This window comes from Mustela lutreola, chromosome 13, assembly GCF_030435805.1.
Source record: "Mustela lutreola isolate mMusLut2 chromosome 13, mMusLut2.pri, whole genome shotgun sequence".
Taxonomy (NCBI): domain Eukaryota; kingdom Metazoa; phylum Chordata; class Mammalia; order Carnivora; family Mustelidae; genus Mustela; species Mustela lutreola.
Window position 1 is genome coordinate 13,169,787 of NC_081302.1, and position 16,242 is coordinate 13,186,028.

Below are 16,242 nucleotides of genomic sequence, written 5' to 3' on the forward strand. Positions count from 1 at the left end.
ACAGGGAATTTGAGGTAAGAGTCTAGAAGGACCACAGAATCTACTGCCCAGAGAGACTTCTGAGATGGAAATGGGCATTGATGAAAAATGTGCCATGGCAACGGGCATGAGCTGTCCCCCTAAAGAGAGACACGAGGTCACCACTGGAGAAAAGGGATGAGATCAAAGCAGTGATATTTAATCAAAGGAACAGATAGAGGAGATTGTTCGGAGCCAATCAGTATGGCCCAAAAGAAAAGCTTCCAGATTTGTTATTTTACTAGGATGTGCTGATGAGAGTCCTGGACCAAATCTCCTTCCCCCAAACCATCTTTTCTTCCATCCACCTCCAAGTGCTTCTTTCAATCAAACCCGACAATCTGGTCGGGATGGCCTTAGGAATAAACACTGTCACCAAGAGCAGCCTTTCTAGTGCCTGGACCTCTGGGAGGCAGCCGACCCAAATCAGGGTGCTGACTTGTTAGGTGCCGATGGAAACAGGCCACACCGGTTGTTTCCCCCAGGGTAACTGCTGCTGCTGGCCACAGCACTGTCCCTGCTGAGCCCACACCCCGCCGGAGGGTCCCTCCCACCCAGCCACTGAGATGGACACTCTGTGTAGATCCTTCCTCACTAAGGAATCAGCTCGCTGAAACTCGCTCATGGCCATTGGAGAGCGAGAACAGACAGTTTATGCAAACTTTACTGACCCTCCATGTAAGACCACCGAACAAAAAGTTCTGTGTCGTAGCATATTCGTCCGTACGCATGGACTGAATTAACCACGGAGAGACTCTTTTCTCATCTCTTGCTCTTCAATATAAACTAAGGAAAATTATCTGAATTTCCAGGCAGCTTTTATGTATGTGTACATCGATGTATTTAACTCCTCGTCCTACTGTGGGCATCCAGCCCCCCACTGTACCAATGTCACTGGGGGCCAAAGTTCACTTGAAATGTTGGTTCAAAAGCAGATAAAGGATGGTCTTGAGGGTATATGGATCATTTGGGTGGGGGATGGTATTTTGGACAGTATAATTTTATATATACTATATCTGGATATTTATTTTGCTAAATACTAAAACAATCACAAAACTTATTTTTTATTTCTTAATCTGTATTAGACTATCCTTGATAATCAACTTCTATCTTTAGTTAAGCTCCCAGCTATCTTCCCTGAGGACTAGCTATTCTACGGTTTTTTCCCTCAATTTTCCACAAATCAGCTTACTTTTCTAAAGCTTTCTAAAATAATAATTCTGCTCAAACCATTCTATAACCAAATACAAACAGAAAGTAAGATTTCATTTCCAGGGAGGATCGAAATATACTAAACATAACAAAGTGAATACAAAATTGTTGGCATTACTCTTATAAATTTTTAATTCTACGAGTTACAGTGCATGAAAAAGTCCTTCAAAAAGGTAGCCTAGTAAAAGCAATGTTTTCTGGTGGAAAAATATTTTGAAACTTAATGCCCTTTGCCCCCCTCTCTATATACAATTCACTCAACACTGTCAAATATATATATTCAATTACAGAACATTTTGGCATTCCAGAAGGATAAATACTATCTTGTACTGATTTTGCATAACACCCAGAGCAATGTAATGCAAAAAAAAGTGGGTTAAACCACAGCATTTAATGTCAACAGTGATGACTTTTATATAAAGAGAGATAAAACTTCTGAAATCAATTTATTAAAAAGCTGTCAACATATTTCTCTCTCTACACTAGCCTATCTATCTACCTGTCTTCCTTCCTTCTTTCTTTCTATCTATTTATCTAACTAAACTGGCCAGAGAGTGTTAAAATTATCTTCACCCCATATATAGTTTTTGGTATTTATAAAAAGGTCTATTATCATTATGAACTTAAAGACGTGGTATTTAACAAATACTATATGTCTCATCACTTTTTATAAAGTATTCCTCACACTTAAAATACATGTACTAAAAATTATCACAATTCTTTATGAGTCACAAAAACATACTGTCACCATTTATAGCTAACACAGTCTCTAGTGGAAGGCAAAAACAAAACATTCAGGGTCTATGCTATAATTTCTGTAACATACTGTACTAGAAGCTTCAGACACAGATGAGAAAGCAGTGGAAAAAAAATGGAAAAACACTACCAGATTGGTTAGTTTATCTAGATATGGTAAGGCAATTGAATCTAATTCTTAAGAAATCATGTGGCACTATACTGTTTTATAAAGTCAGATAAATGCTGGAGTTGCATGATTTTGGGGGAAACTTTACTATGGATATTTTAGAGTTACTACATAAAGAAATAGTACATCATTACCTCCTTAGCATTACACCCATATTACAGATGAGGAAGTTGAGGTAACAGATAACATTAACTTGCCCCAAATCATGTGACTACTAAGTACTGTGACTCAGCTTTAACCAGATTAACACTTACCGTCTTCCTAATAAGATCAGTATGCACATAAAATACTAAATTAGAGCAATTATCATATATGCAGTATTTGTTACACTCACTGGAAACCTAACAGTGGCTGTATTTAGAACTTAGACTAAAACAACAAAATTCTCCATCCCAGAACACAGAAAAACACTCCAAGAGTTCACTGACAGAAAGCTGTAAAAATACTCGATAAAGAAGAAAATACTAATATGTACTGAAGTATTGTAGTATTTCCACATCTGAATTATTAATTTTTAAGAGTTCCTCCTAGAAAAGAATGAGAAATACTCCTTAATGTTTTAAGTAAATGTTTATGATCTTTCTCTTGGGTACTTCTACCAAGTGATATTAAGATATATATAATTAAGACCATCTTCATCTATTTCTACTGTCAAAGGCAGAGCTGAGTCAATGTCAGATGCAGCAAAGCTCTAATAATTTAGTGATGGCTAATCCTGTAATAAGCCCACATCCCAGGCTGACTCCTACAACCTCTCTTCCTGTTTTAGGTTATCACAAGGAAGGAGCTCTCCTGTCTTATCAGAATGAATAAAATTCATTTTGAGAAATAGGTTCCCATATTTCTAATATGCACAACCAGCAGAAATAAATGCTTCTTCAAAAGATTGACTTTACATGTCTTTTTGTTTAGTGACTAAATGTTATCTTTCTCTATAATGGAGAGAGGATTTACTAACTCATGATAGGAAGCATTTCATTTTTGCAGCATTTACATAGGGTTGTTGGAAACTGGAAAGGCAGGAAGAAAAGATAAATGTTATTTCCGACAATTACAGAGATAGTTCTATTTGTTTTTCTTCAAGTACAAATGTTCTAGTACAGCAGTTTTCAAATTGTGTGTGATGAGATCAATTGAGTGGCTCAAGAGGAATGTATAAAAACCATGAAATAAAATAAAAAGAATAAAATGGAAAATATAGTAGCAACATAACAAGTTTATTATTTCATGAAACTTATATTTAGGCTGTGTGTACTGTGTCGCAACATAAAATGTAATTCTTACTGAGGGCCACGATTAAGAAAACATGAAAGCCACTGCTAAGGGAATACACAGAAGTAGAGAGATGGGCTAGTTTTTTCAATTCTTTTGGTTTTTTGACAGAAATAACAATTTAAAAAACTGCAAGATATGGATGAAAGAAATTAAAGAAGACACAAATAAGTGGGAAGATATTCTGTGCTTCTGGATTGGAAGAATACTCTTAAAATAGCCGTACCACTCAAAGCAATCTACAGATTCAGTGTAATCCCTATCAAAATTCCAATGGCATTTTTCACAGAAATAGAATGAATCTGGAATTTGTGTGGAACCACAAAAGACGCTGAATAGCCAAAGCGACACTGAGAAAGGAGAATCAAGGTGGAGGCATCACACTTCCTGATTTCAAACTACATTACGAAGCTATAGCAACCAAAATGGTAGGCACGGACATAAAAACAGACACACAGATCAATGGAACAGACGAGAACATCCAGAAATACATTTATGCATACACGGTCAACTAATTCACAACAACAAAGCCAAGACTATACAATGGGGAATGGACAGTCTCTTCAGTGGAAGTATGGAAAAACTGGATAGCCACATGCCTAAGAATGACCCTGGACCCGTATCTCCACCATATGCAAAAATCAACTCAAATGGGTTAGAGACTTGGACATAAGATCTGAAACCGTAAAACTCTGAAGAAAATAGAAGGGATAAACTCCCTGACACTGGTCTTGGCAATGATTTTCTGGATGTGATACCAAAACAAAGGTAACAAAAGCAAAAAACTAATAAGCAGGATTATATCAAACTAAAAAGCTTCTACAAAGCAAAGGAAGCCATCAACAAAAATGAAAAGACAATGTATGAAATGGGAGAAAATATTTTCAAACATAGATCTGGTTAATATCCAAAGTATATAAAGAACTCATACAACTCCATAGAAATAAAACAACAAACAATCCAATTAAAAAATGGGCAGAGGATCAGAAAAGACATTTTTACGAAGAAGACATATGGATAGGCAACAAATATATGGGGATGCTGCTTTAATCATTAAGGAAATGCATCTCAAAACCACAATGAAATAACACCTCACACCTATCAGAATCGTAATTAACAAAATTGCAAGAAACAAGGTTGACAAGAATGTGGATAAGAGGAATCCTTGTGCATTGTTGGTACGAACGTAAACTGGTACAGCCACCATGCAAAACAGTATGGAGGTTCCTCAAAAAGTGAAAAGTAGAACTACATATGATCTAGCAACTCTACCTCTGCGTATTTATTTGAACAAAATCATTATCTCGAAGAGCTATCTGCAGCCCATGTTTACTGAGGCATTACTTACAGTAGCCAAGACACGGAAACTACCGAAGTGTCCACGGAGGGATGAATGGATAAAGAAAACACGGTGTGTCGGTCTGTATACACCCATATCCACACAGACACAAACAGAATTATTATTCAGCCATAAAGAAGAAGGAAATCCTGCCATTTGAGACAACATGGATAGACCCTGAGGACATTATGCTAAGTGCGTGCGTGCGTGTGTGTGCGTGTGTGTGTTCTAAGAGAGCAAGCGAGCGAGAGAAATGGGTAAAGGCAGGAATAAAGTACAGATTTCCAGTTAAGATAAGTAAGTCCTGGAGGTTTATTATACAGCACGGTGACTATAGTTACAGTACTGTGGTATATATCTGAAACCTGGTAAGAGAAAATTGTAAAAATCGTCATCACACACACACACACACACACACACACACACACACACACAAAATTGCAATGATGAATGGTGATGGATGTTAACTAAATATATTGTAGTCATCATTCTCCAATGTATATACATATCAAATTACATTTTATGAGTAACACTTCTAAACATTTTAAATAAAAGTTCACAATGTTTCACATAATTCTAAGTGAAAAAACTTAAAACAAAATATGTTATATGTCAACTACCTCTCAATAAAAATGAATTTTTAAAAAACACAAAAATTATAAATCATTTTATTGTCCCTTCAAGTATCAATTTTGGTATGTATTCAAACCTGAAACATATTAAGAAAAGATATCAGAGAAAGTAAAAAACAGAACAAATTGAAAATAACAATCTACCCAATTCTGACCATAAATGTTTTTGAGCATTTTGAGTAAAAAGAATGTATACTTTAAAGTGTACTTAATTTACACACTGTCATCTATTTTAAATAGCTTATTCAGACAGAGTTTTGAGCAATGTGCAATATCTTCAACATTAAGTAATGAAATGAACCAGATTGCAAGACTCCCAATGTTGCTTTGTTACTGGACTTACCAAACTCTGATTTCAATTCAATATGCTGTTGCTATTGGATTCAGATACCCAATAATTTTATTCTGACTCACAGACCTAAAATATTTTTATTTCACAGTCGTGACCTTCAATTTAAACTGAAATGTATTAAAAATACGGCTAACACAGGTGTTTTATTCGGGTTTTCCTACAAGAATAAAAGGTGAAGTAGTTGGAATATTGGGCCCAATAGTTCCAAAGAGGTTTCAATCTTTTGAAAGTATAAAGTTAAATCTATTGTTAAAATCGTCGCAACTAGGGATCTGCTATTTTTAGATATTTTGATAACCTTAAACTTTACTAACATATTTACATTTTACTTATACACTATGGAAATGTAGATGTCTAAAATCATAGCATTACCATTATTGGTATTATTCTACGGAAAGGCACAGTTGGATCTGATAAGCGTAAAGGTATGTTTAAGAAACTTTTCTCTGTCAGACTGAGAATAATTTTTAATATAATGCCCCACAATTGTGAAAGTAACAAAAAGGCAAATACATAGGATGTATTTCTGCATGCTCTTAAAATTTCATGGTCCATTTCCTACCCAAATAGTATCTCTACATTTATACTTGTTTTTCCATTAAAAAAATTTTTTTTATTTCATTTTTTAAAATTGAAATTCAATTAGCCAACATATAGTACATTTTTAGTGTTTGGTGTAGTGTTCAATGATTCATTAGTTGCAAGACATTTTATTCTGTCTCTCTCAGTTTTATCTCATACTAGAATCTACTCATATCCAAACCCAAATATTTTTCCAAAAAAGGGTAGAGTACTCACAATTCTTTTTATTCCATAGGCCAAAAAAAAATGTAATTACCTAAAAAAATAGATGTAAGTACCTAAGAAAATAGTACTTAATAACACACACACACAGAGAAACAGGTAACAAGGAAAAGTGAAAAGAGAAGCCAAAAAAAATATAAAAAAAAACAAAACCCCAACCAACCAACCAACCAAAAAAAAAAACCCCACCCACACACAAAAAAAAACCTAGAGTAGAATCACACGTCCTTCCCCAGAGGTTTAGGTTTGAAGACAATGGCTAAGAAAAACAACGTGTGACCAAAATTACCCTCAATTAAAAAACAAAAAACAAAAAAACCCTCACAAATCAAGTATGGTGTACATGCTTTTATGTAAAGTTCATTGCTGAGAAATACATATATAAATGTATAATCTGTGCATTTTAGTGTGCCATATATAACTTCCTGGAAGAGGACACACAGAAAACACTCAAATGTATTACTAACTGGAAAACTTGAACAAACGAGAAAGGATACCAGCTTTGCTGGATCTTCCTGTCGGCTGAGTCATCTAGAGACACTGTCAGTTCCTCCATCTCCTCCTGGTATCTACCTGCTCATGACTTGACCTTTTCCTAGAAAGGCAACGTCATCCACTTGCCTGGCGGCCTGAGTAGTTCCCACTGCATGGTCAGCGAGGTCACCTTCAAATCCCCCATTTGTTCCTGCCGGGAGGAGTTTATCCATATGCAGAAACAGGTGATATCTTGTCTGTGTACAGTGGAACAGTGGCCTATTTAAATTACTTTTGCCCCCTCTCCCTTTAAAAAAATATATATACATACAGTAATGATCCCTCTGATTACAGATTTCACAGACCCAATTATCAGCAAATCTTAACTAGGCAAGATTTGCAGGTCACAGGCTGCTCACTCGTTGAGGCTCGTATGAAAGCCCGCTGCTTCCCTCGGGGCTCCCACCAGGGAGAAGGACCGTGCGCTGGAGCCGCAGGGAGAGCATCTGCTCTGTCTGCAGAGCGAACTTCATTCCAGTCTCGGGATGGCAAAGAGAAAAGCCCAGTATTGTAATGTTCTAATTTTATAATGCAGCAAATCTGCGTTTCCCCTCAGGAAGACACCGTTTGGGGATATAAAAAGTGACTCATGGCTTCTAGGTTCTCTGTATCTGGGAGGCCCAGCTTCCAACAACAATTCTGGCTCCTGGAGGTATCCACCTGGGGAAGGGGGCATCTGTGGAGGAAGGATTGGTGGGAGACCACAGAAATGTCACTTACTTGGGACAAACATTGGATACACTCCTGGGTTTCGGATCCACCGCACCAATCTGTTTGAGGGTCAAGATCTATGTGTGGCAACTGGCCACCTGCCTCTATTTTAGAGAAGGTTTTTATGGCGACTTATCGTGAGGAGTAAAAGTGCAAATGATCAGTTTGGTCACTTAAAAGTGATCACTTAAATGATACAGAAAAATTAGTAATAAAAGTGGAAAAAGAAAAAGTTACTAATTTCGCTTTGGGTAGTCAAATCAGCTGCCTCTTCCCATTCTCTTTTTCCCAATCTTGAAATGCCCCAGGCCTTCTAGCCCATACAGTGATGTGTGAAGCCTCCTCTATGTATCTTACAACTCTCCAGTTTCTCCTTGGCCATCCATATTCATCTACAATTTCTGGCCATATCCATTCATTTCTCGCCACATAACGTACCCATGAGGTCTCATCTACTCTCCACATCTGAGCTCTGGGGATGATCCTGAGTCCTTACATTCATATGAAAGTGACTGTTCAGGCTTTATTCAAATATTCTAATTACTTATTACATGCATCTATGTGCATGATGACCACTGCCAAGGCAGAAATAATGCCCCTACCCCTGCTATTTCTTCATAATCCTGCTCACTCAGGTTCAAAGTGTCCAAGGTTACTTTTGACCCTTCCCCCTCCCTCTTCAACTAAGTTTAGTTCATTCTTTACAATATTATTTTGATAGTAATTTACAATATTATCGCATCCCTCCTTTCCTTTCTGTTCCTACAGACACCGTGCTAATTCTGAAGCGTTCTACTTCACCTGGAAACTAGATAGATGATCACAGTATTGCATGATTATTCCCCCTGACTCTTGTCTGTGCCACTAACCTTTCTATCACATCACCTCCATGTTACCATTTCTATACCCATTTTGATCATGGTCCTTTACTACAAGATCAAAATGTAACCTTCTTAGCTTTACAATTTCTTAGCCTGACCTCCCTTCTCTCAAACTTCTAAATGAATTCCTAGTTTAGCCAATCTGGTCTACTGAACAGCCAACAAACACACTCTACGAGCTTCCCATGCCACTTCCTCCATCTGGAAGACCTTGTAAACTCTTACTAAACGTCACCCTTTCCCTTGTTACCCTAACTAGGTACAAGTACTATGACACACCATCTACTCCATGTGCAAAAGGGACTTGGAAGAATCATCTCTCCATCTATAAAATCGAATGTCTGGGGAAACTGAGGCCAAAGGACAATAAAAATAGTTAGCTTTCCAAACACTAGTTTTCTTTCAACACATTTTTCTTGAGCATTTCCTCTGTGCCAGGAGCTGTGCTAGTGACATATGACTAGAGTTTAATGGCCAAGACGGACTGCACGTCTGTCATCACACAAGTAATTCAAATTCGGTGTGCGCTACAAGACAAGGGAGTACAGGGTGGCAAGGATGTCTGGGGTATGCATGCTTCAGGGAAGGGCTGAGGGCTGACGTTAATCTAGTGTGGGAAGACAGGAAGAAGTTAACTCAGTTGGGGAAGAGAAGAAGGCTTCCCTGAGGAGGAAGTATTTTAAGTAGGGGAGACAGAGTAGGGATTGAGTGCAAAAGGTAAATGACTGCTCCATGTACAAGTAAAGCCCAGACAGGTACTTTCAAGGAACTAAAAGCAGGAGTGGGTGCTGGAACCTAAGGGAGGAGGAAGAGTGCAAAAGGTAAGGCCGGAAAGGCAGAGAGGAGCAGGAGCCTGTTGGGCCTGGGAAGGTCATGCAGATTTCTGGGCTTTATTATGAGAACAATGGGCCTTGGACATTCTGTTCCAAGATGACTTTCAGCCAGGACGACAGCTTATCCTGGGAGGAGTGGGAGAAGCAATTACGAAATCAGAAAAAGTTCTAGTTTTATTTCCGTTGAAACATATTCTGCATCCTTATGACCCTTGAGTGTGTGCTCTCCTCTGAAGTCAGGTTGAACAAGGAAAGCATATGAATTCATAAATACAGCCTTTTTAGTTGGTCCGCTTGGCTTGGACAGGAGGTAGCGTATGCGTATGGACGCCTCTGCACCTGTAAACACTTGAGGGGGTACGGGCTTGTTCTGCATTTTCTAAAAGCACAACATTCCATACAAGAAAAATCCAGTAAAAAGCTCTGTTTTACTGTCTGGCCATGAATTGCTGCTATACTTGAAGTTAAATCTTCAGTCTCCTCCATTTTCCCATAAGGCCCTTAATAAGGGAAAATATTTTGAGAATATACGAGTGAAATGTTCCCAAGGGTTGTTTTAATCCCAGTTGCTTTTTATTCTCATCTTGTCTACACCAGGTAATGAATTCCAAAAAGGCAGTCACAAATTGATCTCCTCTAAAATTATATTTATCTCAAGGATAAAACTTAAAAAAGGTAGGGTGACAAGGTTATTAATAAAAGGACAGCTGGAATGTTTGAGTAATTTCTCCGTTCAAGGTATTGTGTTGGACACCTTAAAACAAAATATCTCATTTAATCCTACTAAAGACTTTGAAAGGTGCATCTCTTTCACAGATAAGGAAACTGAGGCCTACTGTTTCCCTGCAATACACCCATTTCAGACCTGTAGTGCCCAATATGGTAGCCTGCAGCCACATGTGCCTTCTGAGCACCTGAAAATATGTTTGAATTAAGATGTGCTGAGTGTAAATGACACATCAGATTTTGAAAATTTAGAATAAAAAGGAAAGTAAGGTATCTCAATTTTTGAATACTGCTTGCATGTTAAAATGGCAGTATCTTATATAATGCATTAAAAAGTGCATTATAAACTTTATCTGCTGTAATTAAAAAAATAAGCTACAGGAATTTTTAAATTACATGTGTGGCTCACATTATACTTGTATTGAACATACCATCCTAGACCAAAAACTGGGTACTGAATTTGCCAGTAATAACAAGTTCAAAGGCAGCCTGGTATAGATTACATGGAGTGTAACAGATCTTGGTTTAAATCCTTCCATCAGTGGCCAGTCTTGGGTAAAATACCAAACCTCTCTGCACTTCACTTTTGTCATTGACATTCTGGTGATATTAAATATCCCCAAACAACTGTTGTCATATGTAAAGCAGCTAGTGTGCAGAGGGAAGGAATAATTACTGGATACTTCCTAGAGCAACTGGTTCATTTAAAAACTGAGTCCCAAAAAGAGTAGAAAACTTACTTATTTGAAAATCATGTTTTATTCTCCTTAAGTGGGAGGAGTTAAATTACTAGCCCATTTAATGGCCACTTTAGTATCATATATGCATTATCTACTATCTTGTAATATACATAATAAACACAGATCCTTTCTTTCTATGCAAGTTATTTATAATATGTTATAGGCTGGGAGGCCAGCTGATAAAATTTGGGTGAGAAATCAAATGTCAGGACACAGAAGGGCTCAAGGGGTCCTTTATCCATACAATGGATGAACTCCAACGAAAAGAGTTTATGAACTTGACTTCAGTAGAGCCAGGGTTTTTTTTTTTACATCAAGAATTCAGACTAGTGAATAAAATGACACCTGGGAAAGTAGAATTTTACTTTTTTTTTTTTCTCTCTCTGGGTCATGGTGCAAACAAATACATTTTTCCAGCATTCCAAGTTCAGACTAGCCCACTATTAGTAATCTCCACTAAATCATAAAAGACTACAAAATCATGTGGACTCAGCTATCTGAGGCTATTTTGCTATATTCTATCCCCCTAGGCTTTTGTCAAGAAGTGTGCCTTTTATCAATGTTTGAATTATATGTATACATATAAATGTAAAGTATGGAGTACTTGGAGCATTCACTTTATTATTTGATGTATGTATATGGCCTAAGATTGACATGTGACAATGTATTAGATTGCCCTGTTCTGTATGTATATATATATATATATATATATATATATATATATTTTTTTTTTTTAGTGGTATGGACATACTAATTAAGGATTTGAGTTACTTCGATGTAGCCCCTTAAGTACACATTTTTTTAATTTAGCACAAAAACTGCTCTTTTTTTTTTATCCACAGCAATTAACTTTAAGAAAATGAGACTGGAGAAGTAAAAAGCTATCAATCAAATTTACAGATCTTGGAACAGCAACAGAGACCATGAAAATATTCACTTCATTCTCGTTTGAAATTTAACAAGAAATAATATACAAAACCTTAGTTTAGCTATTAAAATACATGTGCAATGAGTTAAAAGGGGATGGGGACAGGGCCTTTGATCTCATATATTGCTTTAAAAATCCACCTCTTGTAATGAATTTTTGAGTACCTACTGAGTACACGTGACTTTGGTCTTTGCTCTTTAACATGAGTGACTCTGACTTACAATGTGCTTGTGTCTACAGTTCACTAACAACTATCTTTCAGTAAATGTCTTCAAATTTAGGGCTAAAGCTAATATGAGGTAAGAAAAAAATTATATTAAATCAAAATTACTAGCAATTATTAGCTAAAAATAAGAATCATACAGAACAATGTGTAGTAATTAGACAAATTTGCTAAAACTTTGAACTAAGATATTACATTTCTGATGCCTGAAATTATAGGAAAATATAAACTCATTTAATTTAAGAGAAAACAAGTATTTTAAGCCATTTAAGCTACTAGCTGTATTTGCAAAATGCACATTAAAAAAAAAGAGTTCATATAAGGAAACAGCTTGTTTGCATTAACTTTAAATTAGCTAGTACTTTGGTTACACATTTGAAGAAACTTCTGTTTTGTTTCCAGGAACGCTTTTTTCCCTTTCCTTCTTTCTTTCTTTCTTTTTTTTTTTTTTTTTTTAAGGAGTAAGGCAGTTGGATTAAAAAAAAGTTAAGCCACATTCTTTAATGCAGATGGAATATCAGTGCTCCTATATGCTTATAACTCTCTCAATCTCAGGGAACTATTAGGATGTCTTCAAATAATAATGTCTTTAAACTTTCGTCTTAATGGCACAGTTCATTTTTGTAAAACGCCTGGCACCACTCAATCTTTTAAGAGAGAAGAAAGGTCTCTTTCCTCTGGACTTGACGTTTTTACCATATACATGTGAGCAAGTTTTGCTGTCAAATATTGCCAAGGTAGATATTTTGCTGTTGTTCAATCTAAAAATGTCTCCACTATGCCTGCACAGCTCCCCTCTCCCCAACACAAACCTACCCAACCCTCTCCCCCACTGCAAGTTTTAAACTTTGTTTCCTTTGGGGTTCTGCACAAGTGCTACTAATAATATCCAAGAGACAAAGAGCTGTTCTGTAGGTTCACGGGATGCCAAATTTGAGTTGTGAAACAAAGCACTCAAATTTGAGATTCAAGAGGATGATGGTGGTGATGCCGGAAAAAAAAAAAAAAGATTACAGCGCACGAGACCCCAGAGCCCTGTCCCCAGACAGCTCCCCCTGCCCACGGCCACCCAGAGCACGGGGAGTTCTGGCACCGGGACGTCGGCCGCCGGCAGCACCGCGAAGCGCCCTGCCCGCTCCCCCACGGCCCGCTCACCGCTTCACTCGGATGATCTGGTCCCGCATGGGCTTGATGTCCTGGAAGCTCTGCTGGTTGACGAGGCTATAGACCAGGATGAAGCCCTGGCCGTTCTTGATGTACAGGTCCCGCATGGACGCGAACTGCTCGGTGCCCGCCGTGTCCAGGATCTCCAGCACCGACGGCGACGAGTCCACCTCGATCTCTTTGCGGTAGAAGTCCTCGATGGTGGGGTCGTATTTCTCGATGAAGGTGCCGGTCACGAACTGCACGGTCAGGGCGGATTTGCCGACCCCGCCCGAGCCCAGCACCACCACTTTGTACTCGCGCATCGTCCCTCCGCGGCCGCCGCCGCCGCCGCCGCCCGCGACATAGACCTACGCCCGCCGCGCTGCGCCCCCGGACCCTGCGTCGGCCGCCGGCCCCGCCGCCTCCCGCGGCCGCCCCCACCTCCCGGCCGCCGCGGCCCCCCGGGCGCCGGCGGAGGGAGCAGCAGCCCTGGGCATGGGCCGAGCCGGGCGGCAGTGCGGCCCGCGGGCGCCGGCAGGCACGGAGCACGAGCAGCGAGCGGGAGCCGCCGGAGCCACCGGAGCCGCCCGAGCCGCGGGCCCGCAGTGCCGCCCGCCCGCCCCGCCCCTCGCGCCTCCACGCCCAGCTCCCCGCCCGCTGCCGCCGCCGCCACCGCCACCGCCGCTTCCTCGGGTGCCGGAGCGCGCGCCCGAGCGAGAGCCGCAGCGCTGCCGGGGGCGGGGCCCGGCGGCAGGAGGCGGGGCTCCGCGGCGCAGCCCCGCCCCTGCTCCCTGTCGCCTAGGCGACCGGCCGCGCGCGCTCCCGGGAGACTGCGCCGCGCGGAAGCCTCCGCTCGCACTTAGATAAACAACCTCCTCTGCCACCCAGCAACAGCCTGCCCCGCACGCCCCGTCGAACCCCACGGCCTGCGTACTGAGCATGCGCAGTTCGTTTGCCTGAGCCCGGAACCTGGTCAACTTGAGAGTCCCACGTTCGGCATCTGGGGGAGACAAGATGCTAGCGGGGCCAGAGCAATCTTAACGGGCGAGGCCCAGAAGGAGGTCTCGGTGAGGGATTTTGCTTGACACACTACGCAGTCTCTCAGTACTCCTGAGCTTTGGTTTTATCTTGCATAAACATAATGAGAAGCTTTTTTGAGGAAGCGAACATAAACACAGCGAAGCGAATTTTTGTTTCCAGCGTCAGAATATTGAGGGAGGCGTTGCACGGTCCCTTCGGCCCACTTCCCGAGGCGGCGAAGGCGAGTCCGCGGAAGCCAGGCCCACGCCCGGTGACGTCGCTGGAGGTCCCGCCCACCGCCCCCGGCCCCGCCCTGCTCCAGCCCGGGACTGGTGTCGAGCTCTTCCCACGCCCTCTCGGCTATGGGAGCTTGGAAAACCGGGAGAACGGAGCTCCAAGCCGCAACAGAAGGCCCAGGGACACATCATAGCAACAGCTAGCTGGGGCACCTAGTAGGAAGTTGGGATTCATTCCAACCAACCAGATCACGTTTCTGTACCCCGTGGTACTGTTCTCGGCCAATAGAGAGGCATTTCGTACCACGTGACACCCACCCGTCAGCCAATGGGAAAACCTCTAGTCGCAGGATCCACCTACTCACCTCCCTTCGCCCGGCCAGACTGGGCGTTTGCTCCTGCGCACGCTCTGCCAACCAATCGTAGGGGAGCTGACGAATGACGGTGGTTCGATGTGAGCCAATCAGGACGCGCGATTCCCTTGCCACCTAGGGCCGGCGGTATGGAGACAGGGCTGCTGGTGGGGTCCGGGAGGGGCCGGAGCCTGAGGGGTCGGTCGCTGTGCCCTATGCTGGCAGGGAGCAAGGTGTTTTGCAGGCGAGAGTGATGAATTCTGCGTTTAACGTCGTCTCCTTGGCATGCTGCCTAAAGGATGGGCATGGAAATGGTGCTGAGGGATGTGGGCTGAATCGTGGGCTGAATCGGGAAAACAGGGACTTTTGTCTTTAGGGTGAGAAATGTTCCGGTACTTAGGAGACCTACTGCAGCAGTTGGCGCGGGTCTTCCATGCGTGCCTCCCGAAACATTTTTTTTTTTTTTAAACTACTTAGTTTTTAAACTTGCCAGTTCGGTCTCTGTAGCGTTATATGTGAGTTGCACTCTCGTACCCACAACGTCAAATCAGGAGAAGCTCTATTTCCAAGTATTCCTGGATTCTATTTTGTAATGCTTGGTTATTGGACTTACCTTCCTTAAACTATGTCCTTCTCAGACCAGTCTACGCCAGTCTGTTACTAAATCACATTTCTCGTGAATAATAAATTTCTGCAGTTCTGTTTGGTCACGACATACCTCTTCGCCCTTTCTCTTCCCCACAAGGTCATCATGTTGAGAGGATGTTGGTCTGAGATCCTGGAAAGACCAGGTGTTCCTTTCCCAGCTTTTCTGTCCGTTATCGAACTACGACAGGGGTGTACTTAGATTCGCCGGGGTTCTGTTGCTGTTCGGCCCCTGTATTAGAACGGAGAACTTATTTTTGCAATATCTTGCTATAGTATAGCACATACCAAGTTTTTGCTTAAAATAATTGAGGGCAAGCATCATGTCAACATGTGTAAAAAATTGACTCAGGCTTCATTTCTTGATGACATATTGTGAAAGTATGAGAGGTAATATCTGAGCCTCCGGAATCAACAGTGAGGACAGATTGCCCCCCCTCCCAAATATATATATATATATATATGAATCAGAAGAATGTTTTAAGATCATGGAAACCATAGATAACTGATTCTAAACTAGTATCGTGAAAAAGTGAATTAAAGTGAAAGGGGCTCACATAGATTCATTGTATCTGAGCTTTCTTGGCAGGGATATTTCAAGAAGATGTTGTAGATGAGTGCAGCGTTCACCTAGCTATTCATAGGTCTCATATTTTGTGTGAAATCTTTATGCGAATTTGAGGTTCCTTTAGCTTTGTAACAGTCACACTTC

At 40.9% G+C, this 16,242-nt stretch overlaps 1 protein-coding gene across 1 annotated transcript in view; it reads right to left on the reverse strand.

Annotated features, from left to right (window-relative positions):
• The window catches only part of RAP2A (RAP2A, member of RAS oncogene family), a 35,562-nt gene extending 21,850 nt beyond the window's left edge, over positions 1–13,712 (reverse strand). The window contains exon 1 of the mRNA XM_059144172.1: positions 13,286–13,712. Within this exon, the coding sequence (XP_059000155.1) occupies positions 13,286–13,599 (314 nt within the window). The 5' untranslated portion in view covers positions 13,600–13,712. The remainder of the gene's footprint in view (positions 1–13,285) is intronic.
• Positions 13,713–16,242: the final 2,530 nt, after the last annotated feature.